The sequence below is a fragment of the Dermacentor andersoni genome, chromosome 10, assembly GCF_023375885.2.
Source record: "Dermacentor andersoni chromosome 10, qqDerAnde1_hic_scaffold, whole genome shotgun sequence".
In the NCBI taxonomy this organism is placed as follows: domain Eukaryota; kingdom Metazoa; phylum Arthropoda; class Arachnida; order Ixodida; family Ixodidae; genus Dermacentor; species Dermacentor andersoni.
Genome location: NC_092823.1, coordinates 44,888,233 through 44,907,027, shown reverse-complemented (window position 1 = coordinate 44,907,027; position 18,795 = coordinate 44,888,233). Strand labels below are relative to the sequence as shown.

The 18,795-nt window shown below is 44.8% G+C and overlaps 1 protein-coding gene across 1 annotated transcript in view; it reads left to right on the top strand.

The window, feature by feature from the left end:
- The window catches only part of LOC126543103 (uncharacterized), a 50,211-nt gene extending 34,112 nt beyond the window's left edge, over positions 1-16,099 (top strand). The window contains exons 5-9 of the mRNA XM_050190244.2: positions 3,116-3,132; positions 7,775-7,842; positions 10,577-10,669; positions 10,757-10,816; positions 14,973-16,099. Of these exons, the coding sequence (XP_050046201.1) occupies positions 3,116-3,132; positions 7,775-7,842; positions 10,577-10,669; positions 10,757-10,816; positions 14,973-15,187 (453 nt within the window). The 3' untranslated portion in view covers positions 15,188-16,099. The remainder of the gene's footprint in view (positions 1-3,115; positions 3,133-7,774; positions 7,843-10,576; positions 10,670-10,756; positions 10,817-14,972) is intronic.
- Positions 16,100-18,795: the final 2,696 nt, after the last annotated feature.

The following is an 18,795-nucleotide window of genomic DNA, read 5'->3' as shown; positions in this document are numbered from 1 at the left end:
AACCCCGTAATTACTGAGCTCTATTCTATTCTCTGTACAGCGTATGTGTCTAACCAGCATGTCATTATATGCTGGGTGCCTGGACATAGGGGCATCGAGGGTAACGTTCTAGCAGACCAGATGGCCACATCAATTTCATTGCATACAGTTAATCCTGCTGCTTCGGTCCCTGTCACAGACCTGAAGCCTTTTTTAAGAAGGAAACTGGGAAATCACTGGCAACGTAAGTGGGACGCAGAAGTAAATAACAAACTGCACGTGATAAAGCCACAATTAGGGTCTTGGCCCTCCGTAACAAAATCACGGCGAACAGATGTCGTATTCTGTCGCCTCAGAATAGGACACACATTTGGCACACATAACTTTTTACTCACTGAAAATGATCCTCCAACCTGCGGTAGATGCGGGGAGAGGCTGACCGTCCTCCACGTCCTCCTGGAGTGTCGGGCAGCCGAATCTGAGAGAACGAAACATTTTCCACTAGCATACCGGCAGCAGTTCCCCCTTCATCCTGCAATCTTACTCGGCCCAGAACCGCTATTTGACACCAATGCAGTCCTAGGGTTTCTGAAAGCTGTTGTGTTGCATGTTGTTAGCCCCACATGTTCGTAGCATCTCCTCTCTTCGGAGGATGGCGCTGTGATAGTTCTTTTGTATAGCACGTGCCTCTAGGCCCTTGTGTTTCAAGGGCTCCGGTGAGGCAACAGTGCTCCAGGTATTTTTTATTATCTCATATATTTTCTATTCTGTGTCATTCTTTTACGATGGATTTTATTGTTCATAGTATACGTCATTAGTCATCGCCATAATTTTATAGCAAGTAGATTTTACGCACTTTACAGCGACTATTTTTAGGCCACTTTACAGCTAAATCACATCTTCCATAATACATCGTCAACTTTACCACTTGTCATGGCGCTCTTTGGCCAAACCTGGCCCTTGCGCCACAAAACACTACACATCATCATTCCTTGCTTACCAAGCCTTTCATGAATGCTGTAACGGCAGCTCGTGAGTCTGTCAAGATAGTGGAACGGTCCATGGTGGCCATGGCGATGGCTACAGCCACCTGTTCGGCTTTGTCGGCGTTCACGTTTTGGTGTGTAAGCGACGTCAGCAGCTCCCCTCGCAGCGAGGTAGCCACCGAAACAAAATTATTGGAAGCTGCGTATTGCGCAGCGTCTGCGAAAGCGACGTTGTCCGCAATCTTAGCCGCCAGGCTAAGAAGGGCCCTGGCCCTCGCTTTGCGTCTGCCCTAATTGTGCTCAGGGTGCATATTGCTAGGTATCTGGGATACCGAATACATTTCTCTTACTTTGACGGGGAGCGCGTACTCCCTCTGTTTGGTGATGCTCGAACCTTGACCGATATGCGCTAGTAGCCGTCTGCCGGCTTCTGTAGAAGCCAGTCTTGCAACTTGTGCCACCTGTGGCGCCTCGACTATATCTCCAAAGGTGTTGTGGACGCCTAGCTCCAACAGCCTTTCGGTACAGGTGCTCTGTGGGAGACCCAGTGTCTTTTTTATGCTCTTGCGAATGGTTCTTTCTAGTCTAGCTGCTTCCCTTCTGCTCCACTTGTGGGCCAGGGCTATGAAATTAATGTGGCTGATTAGGAAGGCGTGGATAGTCGCCGAATATTAGCCTCCAATAGCCCCCCTTTGTTGTTGGCCACCCTCGTGATTAACTTTGTCATGGAATCGGCTTTAGTTGCGATGCGCTCTAAGGAGTAGTCACTACTGCCGTCCTCCTCCAGGAACACACCCATGATTCTGATTCTGTGTACTACCGGGCTAACGGATCCGGTCTCGGTGGGGACAGAGATATCGGAAGGTGTCCCTTTTTTTCCACCGATTATGGGTAGGTAAAGTAGCAGTTCCGATTTCTTAGCCGACAGGCAGGGTCCTGCCTTCGTGATAAAATCCTGAGTGACTGTGATCGTTGTTTGTAATTTCTCCTTAGATCTGCCCGTCGGTACGTCCCTCGCACCACACTGTGATGTCGTCGGCGTAGAAGGCGTGACCGACACCTTCAATCTCGGTCAGCTTGCTGAAGAGCGCTCTCATGGATAAGTAGAATAAAAACGGGGAGAGCACTGCCCCTTGCGGGGTGCCTCTGGGTCCGAGATCGAATGTTCGCCACAAGCGTTTCCCGCTCAACATTACTGTTGCATGAGCCGCCTTTACTGGGAGGCCTCTGAAGCAATCAGGGCGACCATTTAATACTATCGCGTTCTACCCTTAAAGCAGAAGCTTAAACGCTTCCCAAGTTTTAAAGCTGGCGTGCTTAGGCTGCTGGTTAGAGTATCGAAATTTTGTGCGGGACGGTCAAGGTTCAAAACCGACCAGCGGACATATTTATTTTGCCATTGGTCTGAACTGGCATTGTTTCAGGCATTTAAGCTGTCTTTCACGCGACGTTGTTAACGGAGCTTTTCACCACGATGGTGCACCAACATGGCGGCTACGATAACATCGTGCTCGGTAACCTGTATCATTGTGACTGAAATGCGCTCGCAACGACGCTGAAATCTTCAAGAGCCGTGGCAGAAGACCCACTTGATGTATTGTCCCACACGAAACGCGTCTGCGCGTTTGTACAGCTGTCCTTCATCGTTCGCCGAGCTGTTTTTAAATCAATACCGCGTAGGTGCCGTCGAACTGAGGTACTGCCGCACGGCAATGAAGACCGTCTTACACTATGCTATCTAAAAAGGGAGCTCGTGTTACTGACAAGGTATTCTTAGTGGTGACTTCGTCCGTCTTGCTGCTGCTTTCATACTGAGTCGTCCGAGAGTCGAGATGGGTGACTAATCCTACTACCTTCTTCCACTTTCAATTAGAATATGTAGAAATATCAAAGCAATAGTGTAGCGACAGCGAGAATGCCAGTAGCTCGAATGTCCGAAAATACGGAGGCAGCATTGGGGCATAGAGGTAAGAAAGCGTGCCGTTACCGGGTCAGTTAGATTTCACGGTCTCGTAAAAGAACGCGCCCTTTTCACGTCTCGGGCACCGTTTCTTTTTTTTTTCCACTGCATGTGTTCAGAATGTTCTCACTTTGTGCGTACTCCAGTATATTTCAGTATTTTCTTCAAAACATTTTTGTCTCTTTTTCAGATGGCTTGGGTGACATGGTATGTATACCAAGGAGTCATATATTCAGCACGTTAGCGAAATTTGCACGTGATAATGTCGAAAAAAATAAGATAGCATGGAAAACTGTAAAACAATCGGTTTGATGATACCTGGGCTTCATTCATCACACTATAAATGTCTTTTTTTTGCCTTAAAACTGCTTCCTTCTTCATGAACCAAAAGAAAGCGAACTTGGGTGCTTAGGAGCACGCTTGCTGAATGCCGTACTTCGTGTCCTACGTCTAAGCATGTCTAATAGGGTGGAAATTCGTGAAGCTAGCGCAATACCATTCTCGTGTATCAGTCATATCGCTCTAAATATTTCACTGTTCAGGTGCGCTAAGGCACAGGAACTGCAATTTTTAGACACTCTTGTTTAGCAATAGGAGCACGAGTTTTCTTAAGCAATCATGCGTGCTTCTAAGTCCAATATCGGAGTGAGTGAATCTCCTCTCTTCAGCCTAATAAACGAAACAGAATAATTATTATATAAATGCACCGATAAGATCATTGCGAACATACCGCGTCATCGCAACCTTACGCCCTTTTGTCACCAAAAAGCGCTACACCGCAAAGCAGATGCTATCATGTGAAGAGAATCTGAATGACCGATAATGCTCATTTCGGAACGTTCCGCCTTGGTTATAGGGTTACATGTATAAAATGAGCTATATCTGGAGCCTTCTTTATACAAGATAAGATTTACTACGCCAGATGCGTCACTTGGGTCACCTAGAGGTACTGGAACTTATATCTTCGCAGTAACATACGACCCACATCCCTTTTCAAAGTTATTTGTCCCCTTGTAATTTTCCCAGTGCTGCTGGTGCTGCTCCTATTGGTGTAGCTGTCTTGCACGCCGCATCTGAAGTTTGTTCAGAGCGTGCGTACACATTGTTTGAGCGTGCAAGAGCGGAAAGGCGATGCGATCGAGAAGCTCGTTTGTGCCTTTCCGTGGCATGGGCTCAATGGCCTCCGGAGCTTTCTGGGTGTCTTCACATTAGCCTCTCGACAGCTGTAGTTATCCGCGACCCTCCCGCAAAAGCATTGGGGAAACTGCAGCGCTTAGATTTCTACTGACGTGCAACAGCACAGAGGGGAGGTAGATAGGATGGTGGAGGGGCGGTAGGAAAAGGAGGCAGAGAATGCGTAGAGCCGACGCACTCACGAAGCGTGTGAATGATAGCGGTGCCACTCTTCCTTCGCAGTTCCCATATTAAAGCGGGAGCGTGGGAGAGGTAAAAGGCGACGTGAGCTGGCGAGCCCAAGCTACTCCTAGAAACGACAGAGCTTTCGGACAAACTGGGCAAATTTAAGTTCAAGGCGCGGTGCGGTACGTTACTGCTATTTCTGAAAAATAAATAACATGCGAATTCGTCATGCTCACAACTGACGCACGGTGCACAGACGCAAAGCCACATTAAAACACGATAGCCACTAGGCGGCACTACGGAAGCGGTCCCACGTCAAATCAACGCTTGCGTGCTCACCGTGGCGGATTTACGGCTATGCCATTGCCCAAGATCACGGGTTTGCGTCCGACCGCGACTGCCTCAGTCCGACGCAGATGAAATACAAAAAGATCTCGTGTGCATAGATTTAGGTGCACGTTAAAGAACCACAGATGGTTAAAATTATTCCGGAGTCCACCACTAAGGCCTGCCTCATAATCCGATTGTGGTTTTGGCGCGCACAGCTCCATAAATAAAATTAATATTGAGCACTTCTGCCAGGATGCGATGTGCCGTGTGAATCAATGGCAATGTTAACCTTTTCGGAGAATATGGACCATGGCACGAACAACGCATAAAGCAAGCACGTGAGTTCTGTGCACTGCGCAACCATACAGCAGTGGCGCACGCAAAATAATATTTACCATCTAGGCACTTTCGTATCGCACTAAACGCTGAATTAAACATTCGATGTCGACATCATGGCTAAGTATCGTCATTCGAAGCAAACAGAACGGAAAGCTTCACTTACATGGATTTCCATAATGCGTGAGATCCGCATAATGTTTTGTGCTGCTACTTGCTGTAGTGTTTGCCGACAGGCGGATTATTTTTATTTGGAAATTAAGGCTTCCATGTTACACCCTATGCTGTTCCTTCTGCTTTCACCGTGGGTTCATTATTTGTGAGCATGCTTTACCACTTTCAAAATAGCGGTAACATGTCGCCATTTTCTCAATGTAACCGTCCCTTCTGCGAACGCCAGAATATTTGCAGATGATGTAGAGAGATTCTGCCACATTTTCTACCGTGGTTTCCTACGAAAATATTTTTCACACTATGGCCAATGGGTCTTTTGTACTACTTGCGTGAATGTATTATATTTGTTTTGCTTCAGCATTTGACATTTGAACACGCATAAAGTGATTTCATACTAGTAGAATTATTCGAATAAAATTGTCCCAGGAATATTACAGGAAAAAAAGAAAACTCGCACAATTGTTACGCGTCAGTGACGCGAATGCCCAGGCCTTAGCTATGGTGTGCACTGGGTGTTTTGCGTCCCAATCTCGAGGTTGAAGAATAGCTTCGTGGTCTCTGCCTTCAGGGCATTTCAGTGCAAAATGTGTTTTAACGCGTTCTCGTTTAAACTACTCGTTCGTGTCCGATGCTCGTGTGTTGGCCGGCTCGCTTTATTTACACTAAAACGATGAACTCTAGTCCTAAGCAAAGAGTAGTGAAACGCGTTGTTGTTCGCTTCTTGTTCTCACCACTTCTTGTCGCCACTTCTTGTACTCTCCAACACAACACAATGGTCGGAATTAATGCCACCTACAGCGTGTGATAGGCGATTCAACAGGTGGGCGATCTGCACGACAGCCGCGCTGGAATATGCGGATACGCATGAGGTTCCGGAGAGCTAGCACCAGGCTTTTCATGCAGTCTACAGCTGCGTCAGCCGATTTACTTTGGGGATATTTTCGGCTAGGAGAGCACATGTTTCCGACGATTGTACCGAAGGTCATTGTGTGGAGATGCATACGTGTTGATTATTCATCCTGCATCTATTCGCACAAAGAAATTCGCCAGGTTTTGCATTTTCCGAGTGACCTTGCACTTGGTGATAAAGGTCACACGTAGTCAGTTTCAGATGGCCAAACTGGTCTGATGCGAACCTTCATTTGTCAAAATATTTTCGGCAGCGCATGCACAGGTAACCCTGAGGAAACGTCGAAAAAACGCCTTAAAGGGCTTTTTGAATGAATTCCATTCATTGTCAGCAATTTTCTGATCACGACATGTCAATTAACTATTTTTTTGTTCTTCGCCAATAGCGTACCAGCTAACCGTTACATAGCCGAGTATACTCTACATCTTAATTGGAATAGGCTTGTGAAACTTCTTGGGTAACATAGCGAGCCAGTTCTTTTCTTCGCATTTCGCAAGTGCGAATTTCCCTCGCGCTCCAGCGCAAATATTCAATGCTTACGTGCAAATGTACTTTGATCAGTTGTATACATTTCAAATAAGTTCAATTTACCTTGTCGATACTTCTTGCATTTTATGAAAACATGCTTCTACTATACTACTTATGCCGTTTGACATTCATGCAGTACATAGGGAAATTATTGGTATTGACACCTGCATTTGGACCTTGTTACTGCCGCACTATATATGGTGTGCCACGTAACTTGAGCCAAGCTTTAAAAATATGCAAATGTCACGTAGCTGGACAGAACCAAGGTAATGTTATCTGCCGCCGCTTGGAGATACTCAGATTAACCTTTGTTCATTCCGCCCAATTATATAACTTGTCTTAAATACGAAAATCAGCTTCTCAAATATTATAATTCGAAGAAAAGTGTGCATGAGAAAATTGTAGAGCAACATGAAAAACTCCCGATACAGCTTCCTGTTGCTCGGCACGTGCTACATAAATGTGCTTTTCCAGACGTTAGAAAACCCACGAATACACGCCAACTGCCTCGACCGACCAGTCGCGCGGCAATATTGTGCATTTTCGTGCTTTTTTCACGCTCGGGAGAACACTTTTATGTAGCACGTATTGAGAAACAGATAGCTGTGTCGGAAGTCGGAAGTTTTTTCATTTTGCTCCACGATTTTCTCCCTGACATTTTTCCTCTCATTATAACATTTGAGCAGTTGATTAATTAGGTAAGACTAATTATCTAATTAGGGGGACTACAAAAATTATTTGAGTATATCCAAGCGACGGGAAACAACATTACCTTGGTTTTGTTGAGCTACTTGGCATTTGCATATTTTCAATTTTTGGCTGTAGTTACGTGGAACATCCCATATATTTTTACTGCTTTAATAGCTTTTCATTTCTCTCGGCGTTTTTTGCTTTATGAAGCTGTACCGCGAATATCGACGGTCTAGTTTGTCCAGTTATGTTTGGTCATTTATTGCCAGATGATCTTGAGTTGCAGCGTTGTGATCGCTTTATGTATATAATTTATGTGCAGACGTCTCCTATAAACATTATTAAGTTTGAACATTTAATAAACGTTTCTAAAAATATATGCTTACTGGTTCTCGTTCTAGCTAAAATAATTATATTGTAGGAAACTGAATATTCAGCTGTGTCGAGCTGCTAGTCATAAATCATGCGTTTAATTCAGGGCGCAGCTCTAGAGATGAGACGTTTATTTTTCTTTAATTCAAGTGCTTATCAACTAACGATGAAGGTCAAGCAAAAAGGCAACGACACTTTTCTCGTGATATCAGATGCTGGTGAGTTGCCACAGTTTTGATCTCTCTTTATTTATCAATCACATTAAGTTTCATTATTGCAATAAAAAGGCAAGAGGAAAATGCTAACAGGTTTGGCCCTTTTCATTAGATAACACCTAGAAAACTGCACAGCCTGCACATCTGTATGAACGCTACATGAAGGGCAAACCACATATGAGTGAATGTAGTGGACGGAATACTTTTTTTCTTGAAAAGGATCACTTTTGCATATGAAGCACCGATTCCATTGTTCTTGTAGGAAAAAATAAATTCCATCCTTTCAAGCTCCCATAATTATGAAAAGCATAATACCCTCAACTTAGGACAGACAAGAAGATCAGCTTCATGTGGTTACTAAGAAGCAACACGCTACTTCTTGTTATCAAAAGAGACATAACGACTTTTTGCCTTCACCTGTGCAGAATAGATTTTTGGCTGATTTTGTCAAATGAGAAAATATTTCGTTTTTCTCGCCAATTTTGTTGGATACCAGATAGTTTTGTACATTTCACATTATGGCACATCGGTCCTCTACGATATCTGAGTGAAACTATGAATTTTTTCTCCAGCATATTTATAGGTAAGTTTGCTTTGAGCGAAGAGAAATTGCCATGTGAAGCATTTGCTTTGTATCTATTATTAGCAAAGTTGCAAAATAACTCGCATGTCTCTGTGTTTTTCTCAAGAGACTGCAGTGAAAAAACAATGTGAGATCTTGTTATTTGATGAATATCTATCGCCGTTCGCACAAGATTGCTTTCTCCCGTATCTTTATTGCATGCCTTATGAAATATGAACCCGCCGTGGTTGCTCAGTGGCTATGGTATTGGGCTGCTAAGCACGAGGTCGCGGGATCGAATTCCGGCCAATCTTACCCGTGTGCTTAGATTTAGGTGCACGTTAAGAACCCCAGGCGGTGTAAATTTCCGGAGTCCCCCACTACGGCGTGCCTAATAATCAAAAAGTGGTTTTAGCACGTAAAGCCCTTAATTGTTTTATGAAATATGACCTGCTGCCGCTTTGCAAATGCTACATTTTTTTTAGGTGTGCACTGCTTTCTGTACTCCCAAGAATCGATGGGCACTGTCCTCTCTTTTGTAGACATTTCATTATGACAGTTCTGACAATTTGCCTTTATTCTTTATCGATTTCTTTAATATGAACTGGGAAAGTGTGCAAGAAGGTACCGTTTGCCGCTATCTTCTCCAAAATGTTATACTGTTCTCTGATTTAAAGATAATGACAGGTCAACTGAAAGGTCTAATATATACAGCATATTACTCCCAAGCGCAAAGCAGTCAATTACAATTCATATAAGTGAATCAAAATATGATCAATTGTGTTCCGCATTGTCTTAGATAGAGACCATAAAAAGCAGCCTTACAGGTTTCTGTAAGGGTCATCACGTTGGTAAGGTGTTCGCACATGCTGGCGAATTCGTTTTTCAACTCATATGCCAGCCGATGTGACCTTATGTCGCAGCCAGTTTTCAGCCACATAGCCAGGCCTCTTACATACCGTGTTACCCGGCTTGTCGTCCTTCACCCTCATCGAAGATTCCGCATCGACCCTTGAAATAGTCCCTACGACCTTATACCGGACAGGACTACAGCACCGCTATCAAGTTCATCAAGTCGACCAAAACAGCGTGCATCAATAAGTACGCTCAGTTTATACAGCACGTTGCTGAAAAAAAAACCTTTACATATATGGTCGACGCCAAGCATGAGAGGGAGACTTCACAACAACCATTTGCATAGACGATAATCGACCGCGATTGCATGGGATGGCATTTAAAAGCGAAGTTTTCTTTGCCTGCCATTCCATGGTATCGCTTGGGTCGGTCTGTGTGTCTTTCAGTCGGTCGGTCGGTCGCAGTGTTCTCGCCCAGTAAATTCCTGCCAACTCACCCTTCCCCCTCCAAAAAGAAGAGCGCGTCCGGCGGAGGGATTCGAACCCCTTCCCCTCAGTGCAACAACCCGATGCTCTCGCAAATGGTGATGATAATGCTAATGACCTCTTGTTGTGGCTCATACCCACACGCAAATGGACCACAATTGCATCCTTTTTTTTATTGCATAGTATCGTGCGTACACTTCTCTCGTAACAGCACCACCTAGCTATTTCAGATTACCTAGCTATTTCCGATTGTCGCCCCGTGTGGATCCTGATGATGACTTCCGTACTTTGGAAGCTACCCACAAGGGGGTATTAGCCAAGAATCGGCCGGCACACTTAAAACAAATGAGTAGAAATGAAGAAGAATACACAATAATGAATAATTATGAATGAAATGTCAACATAAGATCTGTCAGAATGCGTAGCACGGGCGTGTCAGAGCACAAGCGCATACCAGTTTTCTTTAGGCCAAATACGCAGAATATGCTTTGTGCGAAATTTGTTCCATTTTATTGCCCGCTTCACTTACATTCCAACATGTCCACTGGATCCGCACATTTTTTTTCCCCGGGACTGCGGGAAATGAAGCAAGGGACACAAGTCCAACCACGATTACGCTCAGTTTTTTTTATCGCCTGCTTACCGCCAGCGTTCGGTCGCCATGTCTTTGCCGTCAGCTATCAATGGGGCTGCATAGTACGAGCGGGGCCGGCAGCTGGCGAGATCAGATGCACTGACTTTAAGCAAGCTTTCGAGAGTAATGAATTATAGTCTGAAAAGAGAAAGAAAATAAAAGAATTCGTCCACATTTACTACAAAATTTACTCTGTTGCAGCAAAGTACCTTCCTTTCGGCGTGCAGAAAAGCTATACTATTCTGCATGCTGAAGAGACGTGCCTAATATTGCGTGACGACAGCAATGCGACCGGTAAGTGCTTTCAGGTTCATATTTGTTGTGCAGTTCTCGCCAGGATCCAGCAGTATTCGTCTAATTCTTCATTTGATTCTTTTACAGAAAGTAAACAAGTCGCCTCACTGCGAGAGCTGTCGAATGGCACGGTGTTGAATAGAAATCGTGAGAATCCTTCTTCGTTATCGGTTATCTATTTCAAGTCCGGTGTTATAATATAATACCATACAATAACAATTAGATGTTATTATCTTTCATGTCCAGCGTTCGTGTTGTCCTTCTCTTCTCGTCCTTGTTCACTTGTGCTCTGTAGCGATGTTTCATAATGCCCAGTATCTTTCCAATGCACCACGCCGAACATGTCTCTAAGTGTACATTTTAGCTATGTCAACAGTAAGAATCTCTGTCTGCGTTGATGTTTACATTTGAATATTAAGAGCCAAGATGCGCTTTCACTCCACTGCGTCAACTGACGCATCTCTTCAAGAGTAAAAGTTGTGTTACCATCGACAGGAACATCGTGGAGTGCTAGAACATCAATGTTGCTGTACGATATTCATATTAAATAAGAAATTCAGAAATAGACAACGGTGACCGGGGATACTGTTAGGGTTGTTACGGCTAATTTTGACAGTTGTTTCTCGCTCTTTACACTTTCGAGCGTGCATATAATTCGCGTGTTAAATGCAAAATGGCTAAATAAACATTCGTGGTTCATTCTGACAACATACTGGCTTCTCACGGCAGCACTGTACCAGAATAATGAGACCCGAGCGAGACAGCTTTTCACGCAACTTTCTGGAACAACCCAAAACTTCTTTTTCGCTTCGTAAAAGCTTATGCAATATTTCTGGGAAATTAACTAATGTGCCAGTGTAACGGCACATGTCAGTCCACAGGCCTGTGTGCCACATCTTACCAAATAAAAGAAAACGGATACGCAACCATTGCCTCAGATGGTATGATTTTGATCAGCGGCCGATTTTGAGGAGGCCGGTAAGGCGTGGCTGGTGCCTCGTCGCCCCGGCACAATTATAACAATTGGGCACGTCGACTTTAATACCAGTGTCGGTGCTATCAGAATTGCTGGCTTCAGAGAAGCACGATTGAATACCGCGCAAAAGATTAGTACAGTGTACACCACCGATGCAAAACTGACATACAATATTAAAGCTTCGCGACGGAAAGCGCTCCTGTCGCGGTATCAGAACTTATGTCACTGCGACAGAAGGCGCCACATTTCTAACGCCACGACGGAAAATGTGTAGCCCCGACAGAGAGTTCCCGTTGCAACGTCAGAATCGCTGTTGCGATAGAAAGTTGTTGCGACTTCATAAACTGTTGTTGTCGCGACAGAACGTTTCTGTTGCGACTTCAGAAATCTTGGCCGTGGCGACCGAATTTTTCTGTTGCGATGTGAGAATTGCTGTCGTAACGTCAGAGTCACTGTAACGATAGAAAGCTGTTGTTACTACTTCAGAACTCTTGTTGTCGCGACAGAACATTTCTGTTGCGAATTCAGAGCTCTTGATCTTCGCGACAGACTGTTTCTGTCGTAATTTCCGCCGTAACGTCAGAAATATCTGTCGCAACTACAGAAACGTCAGGAACTTCTGTCGTACAACAGAAATTTCTGTAGTCGCGACAGAAATTTCTGTAGCTGTGACTGGAATTCTTGTCTTTTTCAACTGGGATGTGAAAATGTAAATAGATTAATAGGAGGTTAGACACCTACGCGTTTGACTAGCAGCACTGGCTCAGGTGCTAATCGCCTGTTCTACGTTTACGAGGTCGCGAGTGCGAGTTTTCATCGCATTTCGTCCCGGCTCCACTTTGATGGGAGCCACGTGAAAACTTATTCATGTACATGTGCCTTAAAAAACCACTAGCGCTTCTTTTGACACCACACTTACGTTTCACAACATTTCTCATAGGCGCCGGGCTTCTTAAGCAGGTTAAATCCCGTAAGTAATCAGGGTTCGGTTCGTTTGTCACGTTATGGTTCAGCTGTTACCTTGGACGGCTGAACAGTCAGAACGACTACTCGTTTAAAACATACAGTTGTTGTTTGAATTTAAATTATTTCTTGGATTTTTATCTGCCTAAACCAGGATTTGATAATGAGACACGCTGGTATCTCTAACGCGCCGCCAGTGCATGGGACATGGGCGGTTTTGCATGTCGCTTCCATCGAAATGTGGCTGCTGTGGCCGGGATTTCATCCCGCGACATCGAGTTCAGCGCAATACCACAGCCGCTATGGCACCCCAGCTGGTGGTTGATATTTCCATATTTTTCTCATGTAAGAATATTCCTCTCATGTAAGAGACGCTTGAATCGCCGGCAAAGCGAATAATAGATATTTACGTTCTTTATTTTTGCAGATTTCAGCTCAGGCTACAGACACGACGAGAACAAATTAGGCTTTAATGTCCCTTAATGAGCATTATCACGGTGCGAAGCATCATATAATAGATTTATTAGGCAAACGTAGAGCCCGATAAACACACAGGATGTAGAAAAGAAACACACACCACACCCGCTCTCTAACAAATGATGTTTAATGCACGTATGGAAAAAATATATGTATAGGAAATGGACGCATCGCACGTGTAAAGACGAGGAACAAGCATACACTCAAGGCACGTTTTTACAACGATTACTAAAATTGAATTATTTTTCATGCAGTAATAACAATGTCTGGCTTACACAAAGTGCGGCGTCCTTGGTGATTTGATAGGCTTCCGAGATTTATCATGCATTTGGTTAGAGTGACGAAACACAATGGCCGTGTTTTCGAATATGGCTTCACACGGACATCATTCAAAATGTGAGGCATAATGAGTGATTGGCGCGCCGTTTAATGAATTTCTGTGCTCTCGAAGGCGTACGTTCACACGTCGGCCTGTTTGGCCAATGTAAACGTGACCACAGCTTAGGGAATTTTTGCGTACTCCTCTTCAAACACAATCGACAAAACGACTAACAGGTTTCTGGCTGCATTTCCTATCACCCAGTGACGTGACCTGTGCCCTTCTGCGCACAGTGGAGCAAATGCGACTCTGTGTGGGGCAATAACAGTGTGGTGCAATAAGGGTGTGCAATATGGTGCAATAAGCCCTTGTGGTGCGGGTTCCTTTTCTACGTGCTGCGCGTTTATAGCGCACTTAGGCTTTTCTAATAATTAATTAGCAAGCAGCCCACCTATACATCCCTTTATCATATAGTGGCCCCATTATTTAAGCGCCCGAACATTATATGGAAGAGTCAAACGGTATCACCCCTGTAGCCTTCTCCTTTGACCATGGTAGGTTTGCATTCCGAGAGCAGGAGTAGCTTTGGAGAGTAGCTGTAGAGTAGCTGTGGGGCGCATGGGTAGATATAGCCCTCTGCTACCCTCCTCCTCCCCTGGCACACCACGCGCACAGCTGGGGCGTGTGATGGGCGCCACCTGTGCGGTATTGCTGCGTCTCGAGCGCCTGAAAGGGTTCGGAGCTTCGGACTGTTGCGGGTGATGGACCCTTCCCATACTCAGGGGACCCAGCAAGGAAAATTATCATAAATTCCCGTAACAGTGGGACGCCTGGCCACTGCCAGGCGTCTCACAGCGTCGGCTTGACGACGGGCGCCACCTGGTGATTTTCCAGGCGTCACACGACAACGGAACATACGTTACACCGACGGGCAACCGTCACAGTTCGTCAGCGTCCGGTGAAATATTGGATGACGTTAGCTTCACGTTTCCTGTCTGTTCCGCACGGACCAGTGTATACGCAGAGGTGCTCAGCGGGAACGTTATAGTGGCCCTATAGTGGGCGGGTGTAAATGCTCAAGCGAAGTGCGAAACGCAGATCGCTAGCCTAGTCCAATCGCCGAGGTGATTGCTCTGTAGTTTCAAGGGGGCCCAGTTCGCCTCGTTGTTTTGGCAGCCAAATGCACTAGGCAACTTCACCAGGCCTCTGAACCTCAAAACGCGGGTCGCGCATCTGCCTCGTTATCGGAACAAAACAACCGTGCTGGTGACCCCGACCGTATGAAGATGTCTCGAGCGACCGTATAGTTGCCGTTGCAATTCTTACTTGTTTGAAGAACGTTTATTTGTTTTAAACGTAGCACTTCGACATGTTGTATTCGTTCTTTTTGGGAATGTTGAGTATATTTTAATTATATTGGCAATTATCACGCGAATTCGCATGGCCCCCTCTTATAGTGAGCTTGGAAGGTGAAAATTTCACTGGGTTCTAGAGCCCTGAATATTTCATATACTGAAGCTATCGTAGAAACAAGTAGATTGCATTATGCTTGTGTTGTCTTGTTTCAGAGCAACCAATCTGCTTACTGTGGGTCACATCTAATACAACTGAGGAGGAGCATCCAAACTGCAAGTCGAAGTTAGATACACTGTGTCAACGGACATCATATAATTATGCAGAAGATGAGCGGAAAGTTTGCACTAACATGTCTGCGCTAATGAGAGATGTGCGGCATGGATGCGTAATGAATGTTATTGCGCGCGGTCACGAACGACTCGCTTAAATTTTTTAACACCTTCGGTACCCAGCATTCTGTTAAAGTTGTCGCAGTCAAGTTTAATGGTGCGTTTCCTTCGTGAAAGTAGATACCCAGAATAAAATCTTGTGCAGATTTTGTGCTTTCCAATAGTAATATAGGGTAGGCCGACACAGGCAAGTGGAAATGTGGCCTGGTTGTAATGGATTGGAGAGTACCTTTAACTCCCACATTTATTGTTGTTAGTCATTACTCTACGGACAAAAAATTTTTCAGGAACTTGTGGTGTCTTTAAGCCAAATCGACCTAGAGTAACAAAACAGCTCAGGCGCTGTTCACATCTTTAAGTGCTTGGTTTTTTTGCCCCGTTTTTAACATGCAGGCTTGTATTTTACTAAGCCACACGCAAACTTCAACGATCACGCTCTGAGACCTGAAAGCCGCCACTGAAGAAAATAACAAGCACCATATCAGCGACCATAGTATGAACAAACAATACGGCCATCCTTATTTTCAGGCTAACACGGGGTGCGATTATTTAGAGAATGAGAAACTCCTGATGAAATTAAGTACAGAAATGCCATTTTCTTATAATGTGCAGGCTGTCTGCAAAGCATCTGTATTGGAAATTTATTCGGTCTTTTTCAAGCTTATTGTAAAGCTTTGCGACGGCAACTTCTAGATGATTTGGAGCTGAGCGGCAAAGGTGTGAAGGTATCGCATCACGTAGATGCCCTCTCATCGTAAAGGTGGGAACAAAGAGAAAGTACTCGAAGTACTTGCAGCTTTCTCTAATCGTTGTTGCATTTCTGCCATACCATCTGCTGCCACATACCCTACAGCGGATTCAGCTGTAGCGAAAAATGACAGATGTCTGAAGAGCCCGCTCTCACCAATTTTAGTAAATTTTAATAGATGGAAAGAATCGTTTCCTGTCAAATAAAGCTTCTCTACGTATATATTTGCGCAGTGTAAAAAAACAAAGCATGTTCAGTTGACATTTTATTGCGATTGCAATTATATGTCTCCTCCCGATGCATTTACGCCGTCGGCGTCGCCATGATGTTCTGATAAAGTCCAAGTGCGATCACATTACGGCAGCATGCCGTATACTTTGCACGCGAATGACAGCCTGCTAAGGTGAGCTGAGGAAGGTGGCTCTGTCACGCACGCGCAAAGGAGGAACGTGGGGAGGAAGCGCGACGTCTTCCACCACGCGCAAGGAACGAAGGAAGACATTCCACGCCGGCGGCGGCTACACGTGGTGCGGCTAAGCGGGCCTGCACGGACCATATCTTGAAAGCGACCTGCAATGGCGACATCGTCTAGGATCGACGAGGGCTGATAGCTTCTTGTGCGTTGTGTTCTCACCGCTTAGTTTAAGTTAAAACGAGAGGCAGCACGAAGGTCAAATCATTCGCTGCTAATGCCACACTTCCTCATGCCATCGTTTTGACAGCGAGTGTCCGCAGCCATAAAGTGAGATGGGCTCATGCTTGCCAACACGCACGTGACGTCATACTACCTAGTTTAGTGAATACGCGAATGTTTACAACTTTCTCCGGCTGATAAAATTAGTATCCTTGGTTCGTGTTGCTCGCTAATCATTTGCTATTGCAATCGACGCTTCGCCTTTCGAGCGAAACTGCGACATTTTAAGGCGAAAACCTTAAATAGCATATTGCGCGATGGTCTTGAACAAACGCGGCGTCTATTTGAGTTGTAGAAAAAACCACGTAATCTTCTCTGTGAGAAAGCGCCGGGTGGAAAGGGAAGTGAGCATCGCGCGCATGTAGAAAACCAGGTGCTGCGTCGCTAAGGTCATGTGGTGGCGGCGGTGGTTTGGCGACAGTCGGCTGCGTAGGGAGAGAGAAGGCAGTGGGGGACACTAGCCTGGGGCCTAAGGTATTGCGCGGTAGGGCTCGGAAGTACGGTACGGCCGAGAGTGCTCGCCAAGCGAGAAACATGGTGCTACTTGCGAATGGTGGTAGCAAGTCGTTCGACCGTGGGTGCTGCCATCACCTGTGGAGAAGATGCAATGTAATTGTGTTTGGCTTGTGTTAAACATTTGTAACAGTTACTGACGACAAGCATCCTGCACCTTTAGGTAGTGCATCAAGTGCTCGCATGTGTCGTTGAGGAGGTCGACCAAAAGTGCCACACGTGTACTTCACACTGCGGCTCGTTACGTCTTGAAAGAATTAAGACCCCTCCGATCGTATAACTTCATTCGTTACCAGCTGTTCAGCAGGCTTTCGCCTTCACATGTTACACGAGTGTAACATGCTGCCGAACTCTTTTCTTTTTTTTGTGTGCACCCTAAGCTGGTTCATATTTTGAGATATCCTGTTTCTTGTGGCGCATAGTTCCTCTGTCTCAAAATTGCAACAATCTGCACAGCAATGTTTTTATCACACAACTGGTGAAATAAGTTCTAAGCATTTCAATGCACGTCGCATATTATACTAAAGAACGACAACTTAGGCAGGAGCTACAATAAGCCTTACTACACGGTGTTTTGATTGGAACTCGTACTAGTCGACATATGAAAATAAAGATGTTTGTGAACGAGACGTATGCACTGTATAAGAGAAATATATTTAGCTACCGTGTTGAACAAACACAGAATCCGCTGCTCTATGGACAGCACTGTGTAAGGCAGAGAAACAGCAAATAATATAAATGCGAAGACCAAGCAATGAGTCAGCGGCGGAGCCAATGTGAACAGATGTGAGCGAAGGAACCGAGAACTCGCCACAGATACAAACGTTTACTCTGACGATGAGAAAATGTAGCTGGTTTATGATGATGCCTGTTTGTCGGTTGCAACATTCTCCCAGGCTGGTTAATGTTATTTAAGAAGCATTCTTCCAATAGACAAACCAACTTTAGAGGCATACTGGTAAAGCTTGCGTCTTTAAAATGCAGACTGGATATATGGTTTTAAGAAAGAATTTCTTCACGATGCAGATTTTTTAAACAACTACTGGGTGTCGCTCTACAAATACAACGATGACTTCTTTGTTTATTTCCTTCTATATCTTTGTAGTAGTCTTCACCAATGAACTTCTTACTTCCACTGTGTACTTGGAGGGCCGTCTTTCTTTAACCAAGCTTGACGGACTTCCTTACTTCATCTATAAACTTTTTGAAGGTTGTAATCCCATTTTTCACTACAGCCTCGTTCAATATTTCGCATTCTGTTAATAAGAACCGCAGTAATTGCAGGACTAGGTTCGCTTTGATCATTGTAAACCTATTTCAACAGTCCATTAGTCACGATCCCTTCTGCTTCGTATGTTAGGCCTTGTAGTTATGTTAAAATGGAGTACCCAGCGATCACTTTTCAAGGAGACGATCTTAAACTGCTGATTACTGTGGCCGTTTTCAGATTCTTAGCACTTTTCTTGAACGCCCTGACGTTGCCACTGCAGATTATATGGCACGTTCTTTGTGGTACAAGCTGTCTAACAGCCCAAAATAAACTCTTAGCTGCAGTATCTTCAACAGCTTCCAATTGTACAGCTCTTGTGGCGGCACGTGTAAATATTACTTTAGAAACCGTTACCCTTTGTCATTTCTAATGTTAATGCAATCAAACGACTTTTATTATTGCGCCTATTGTACTTAATAAA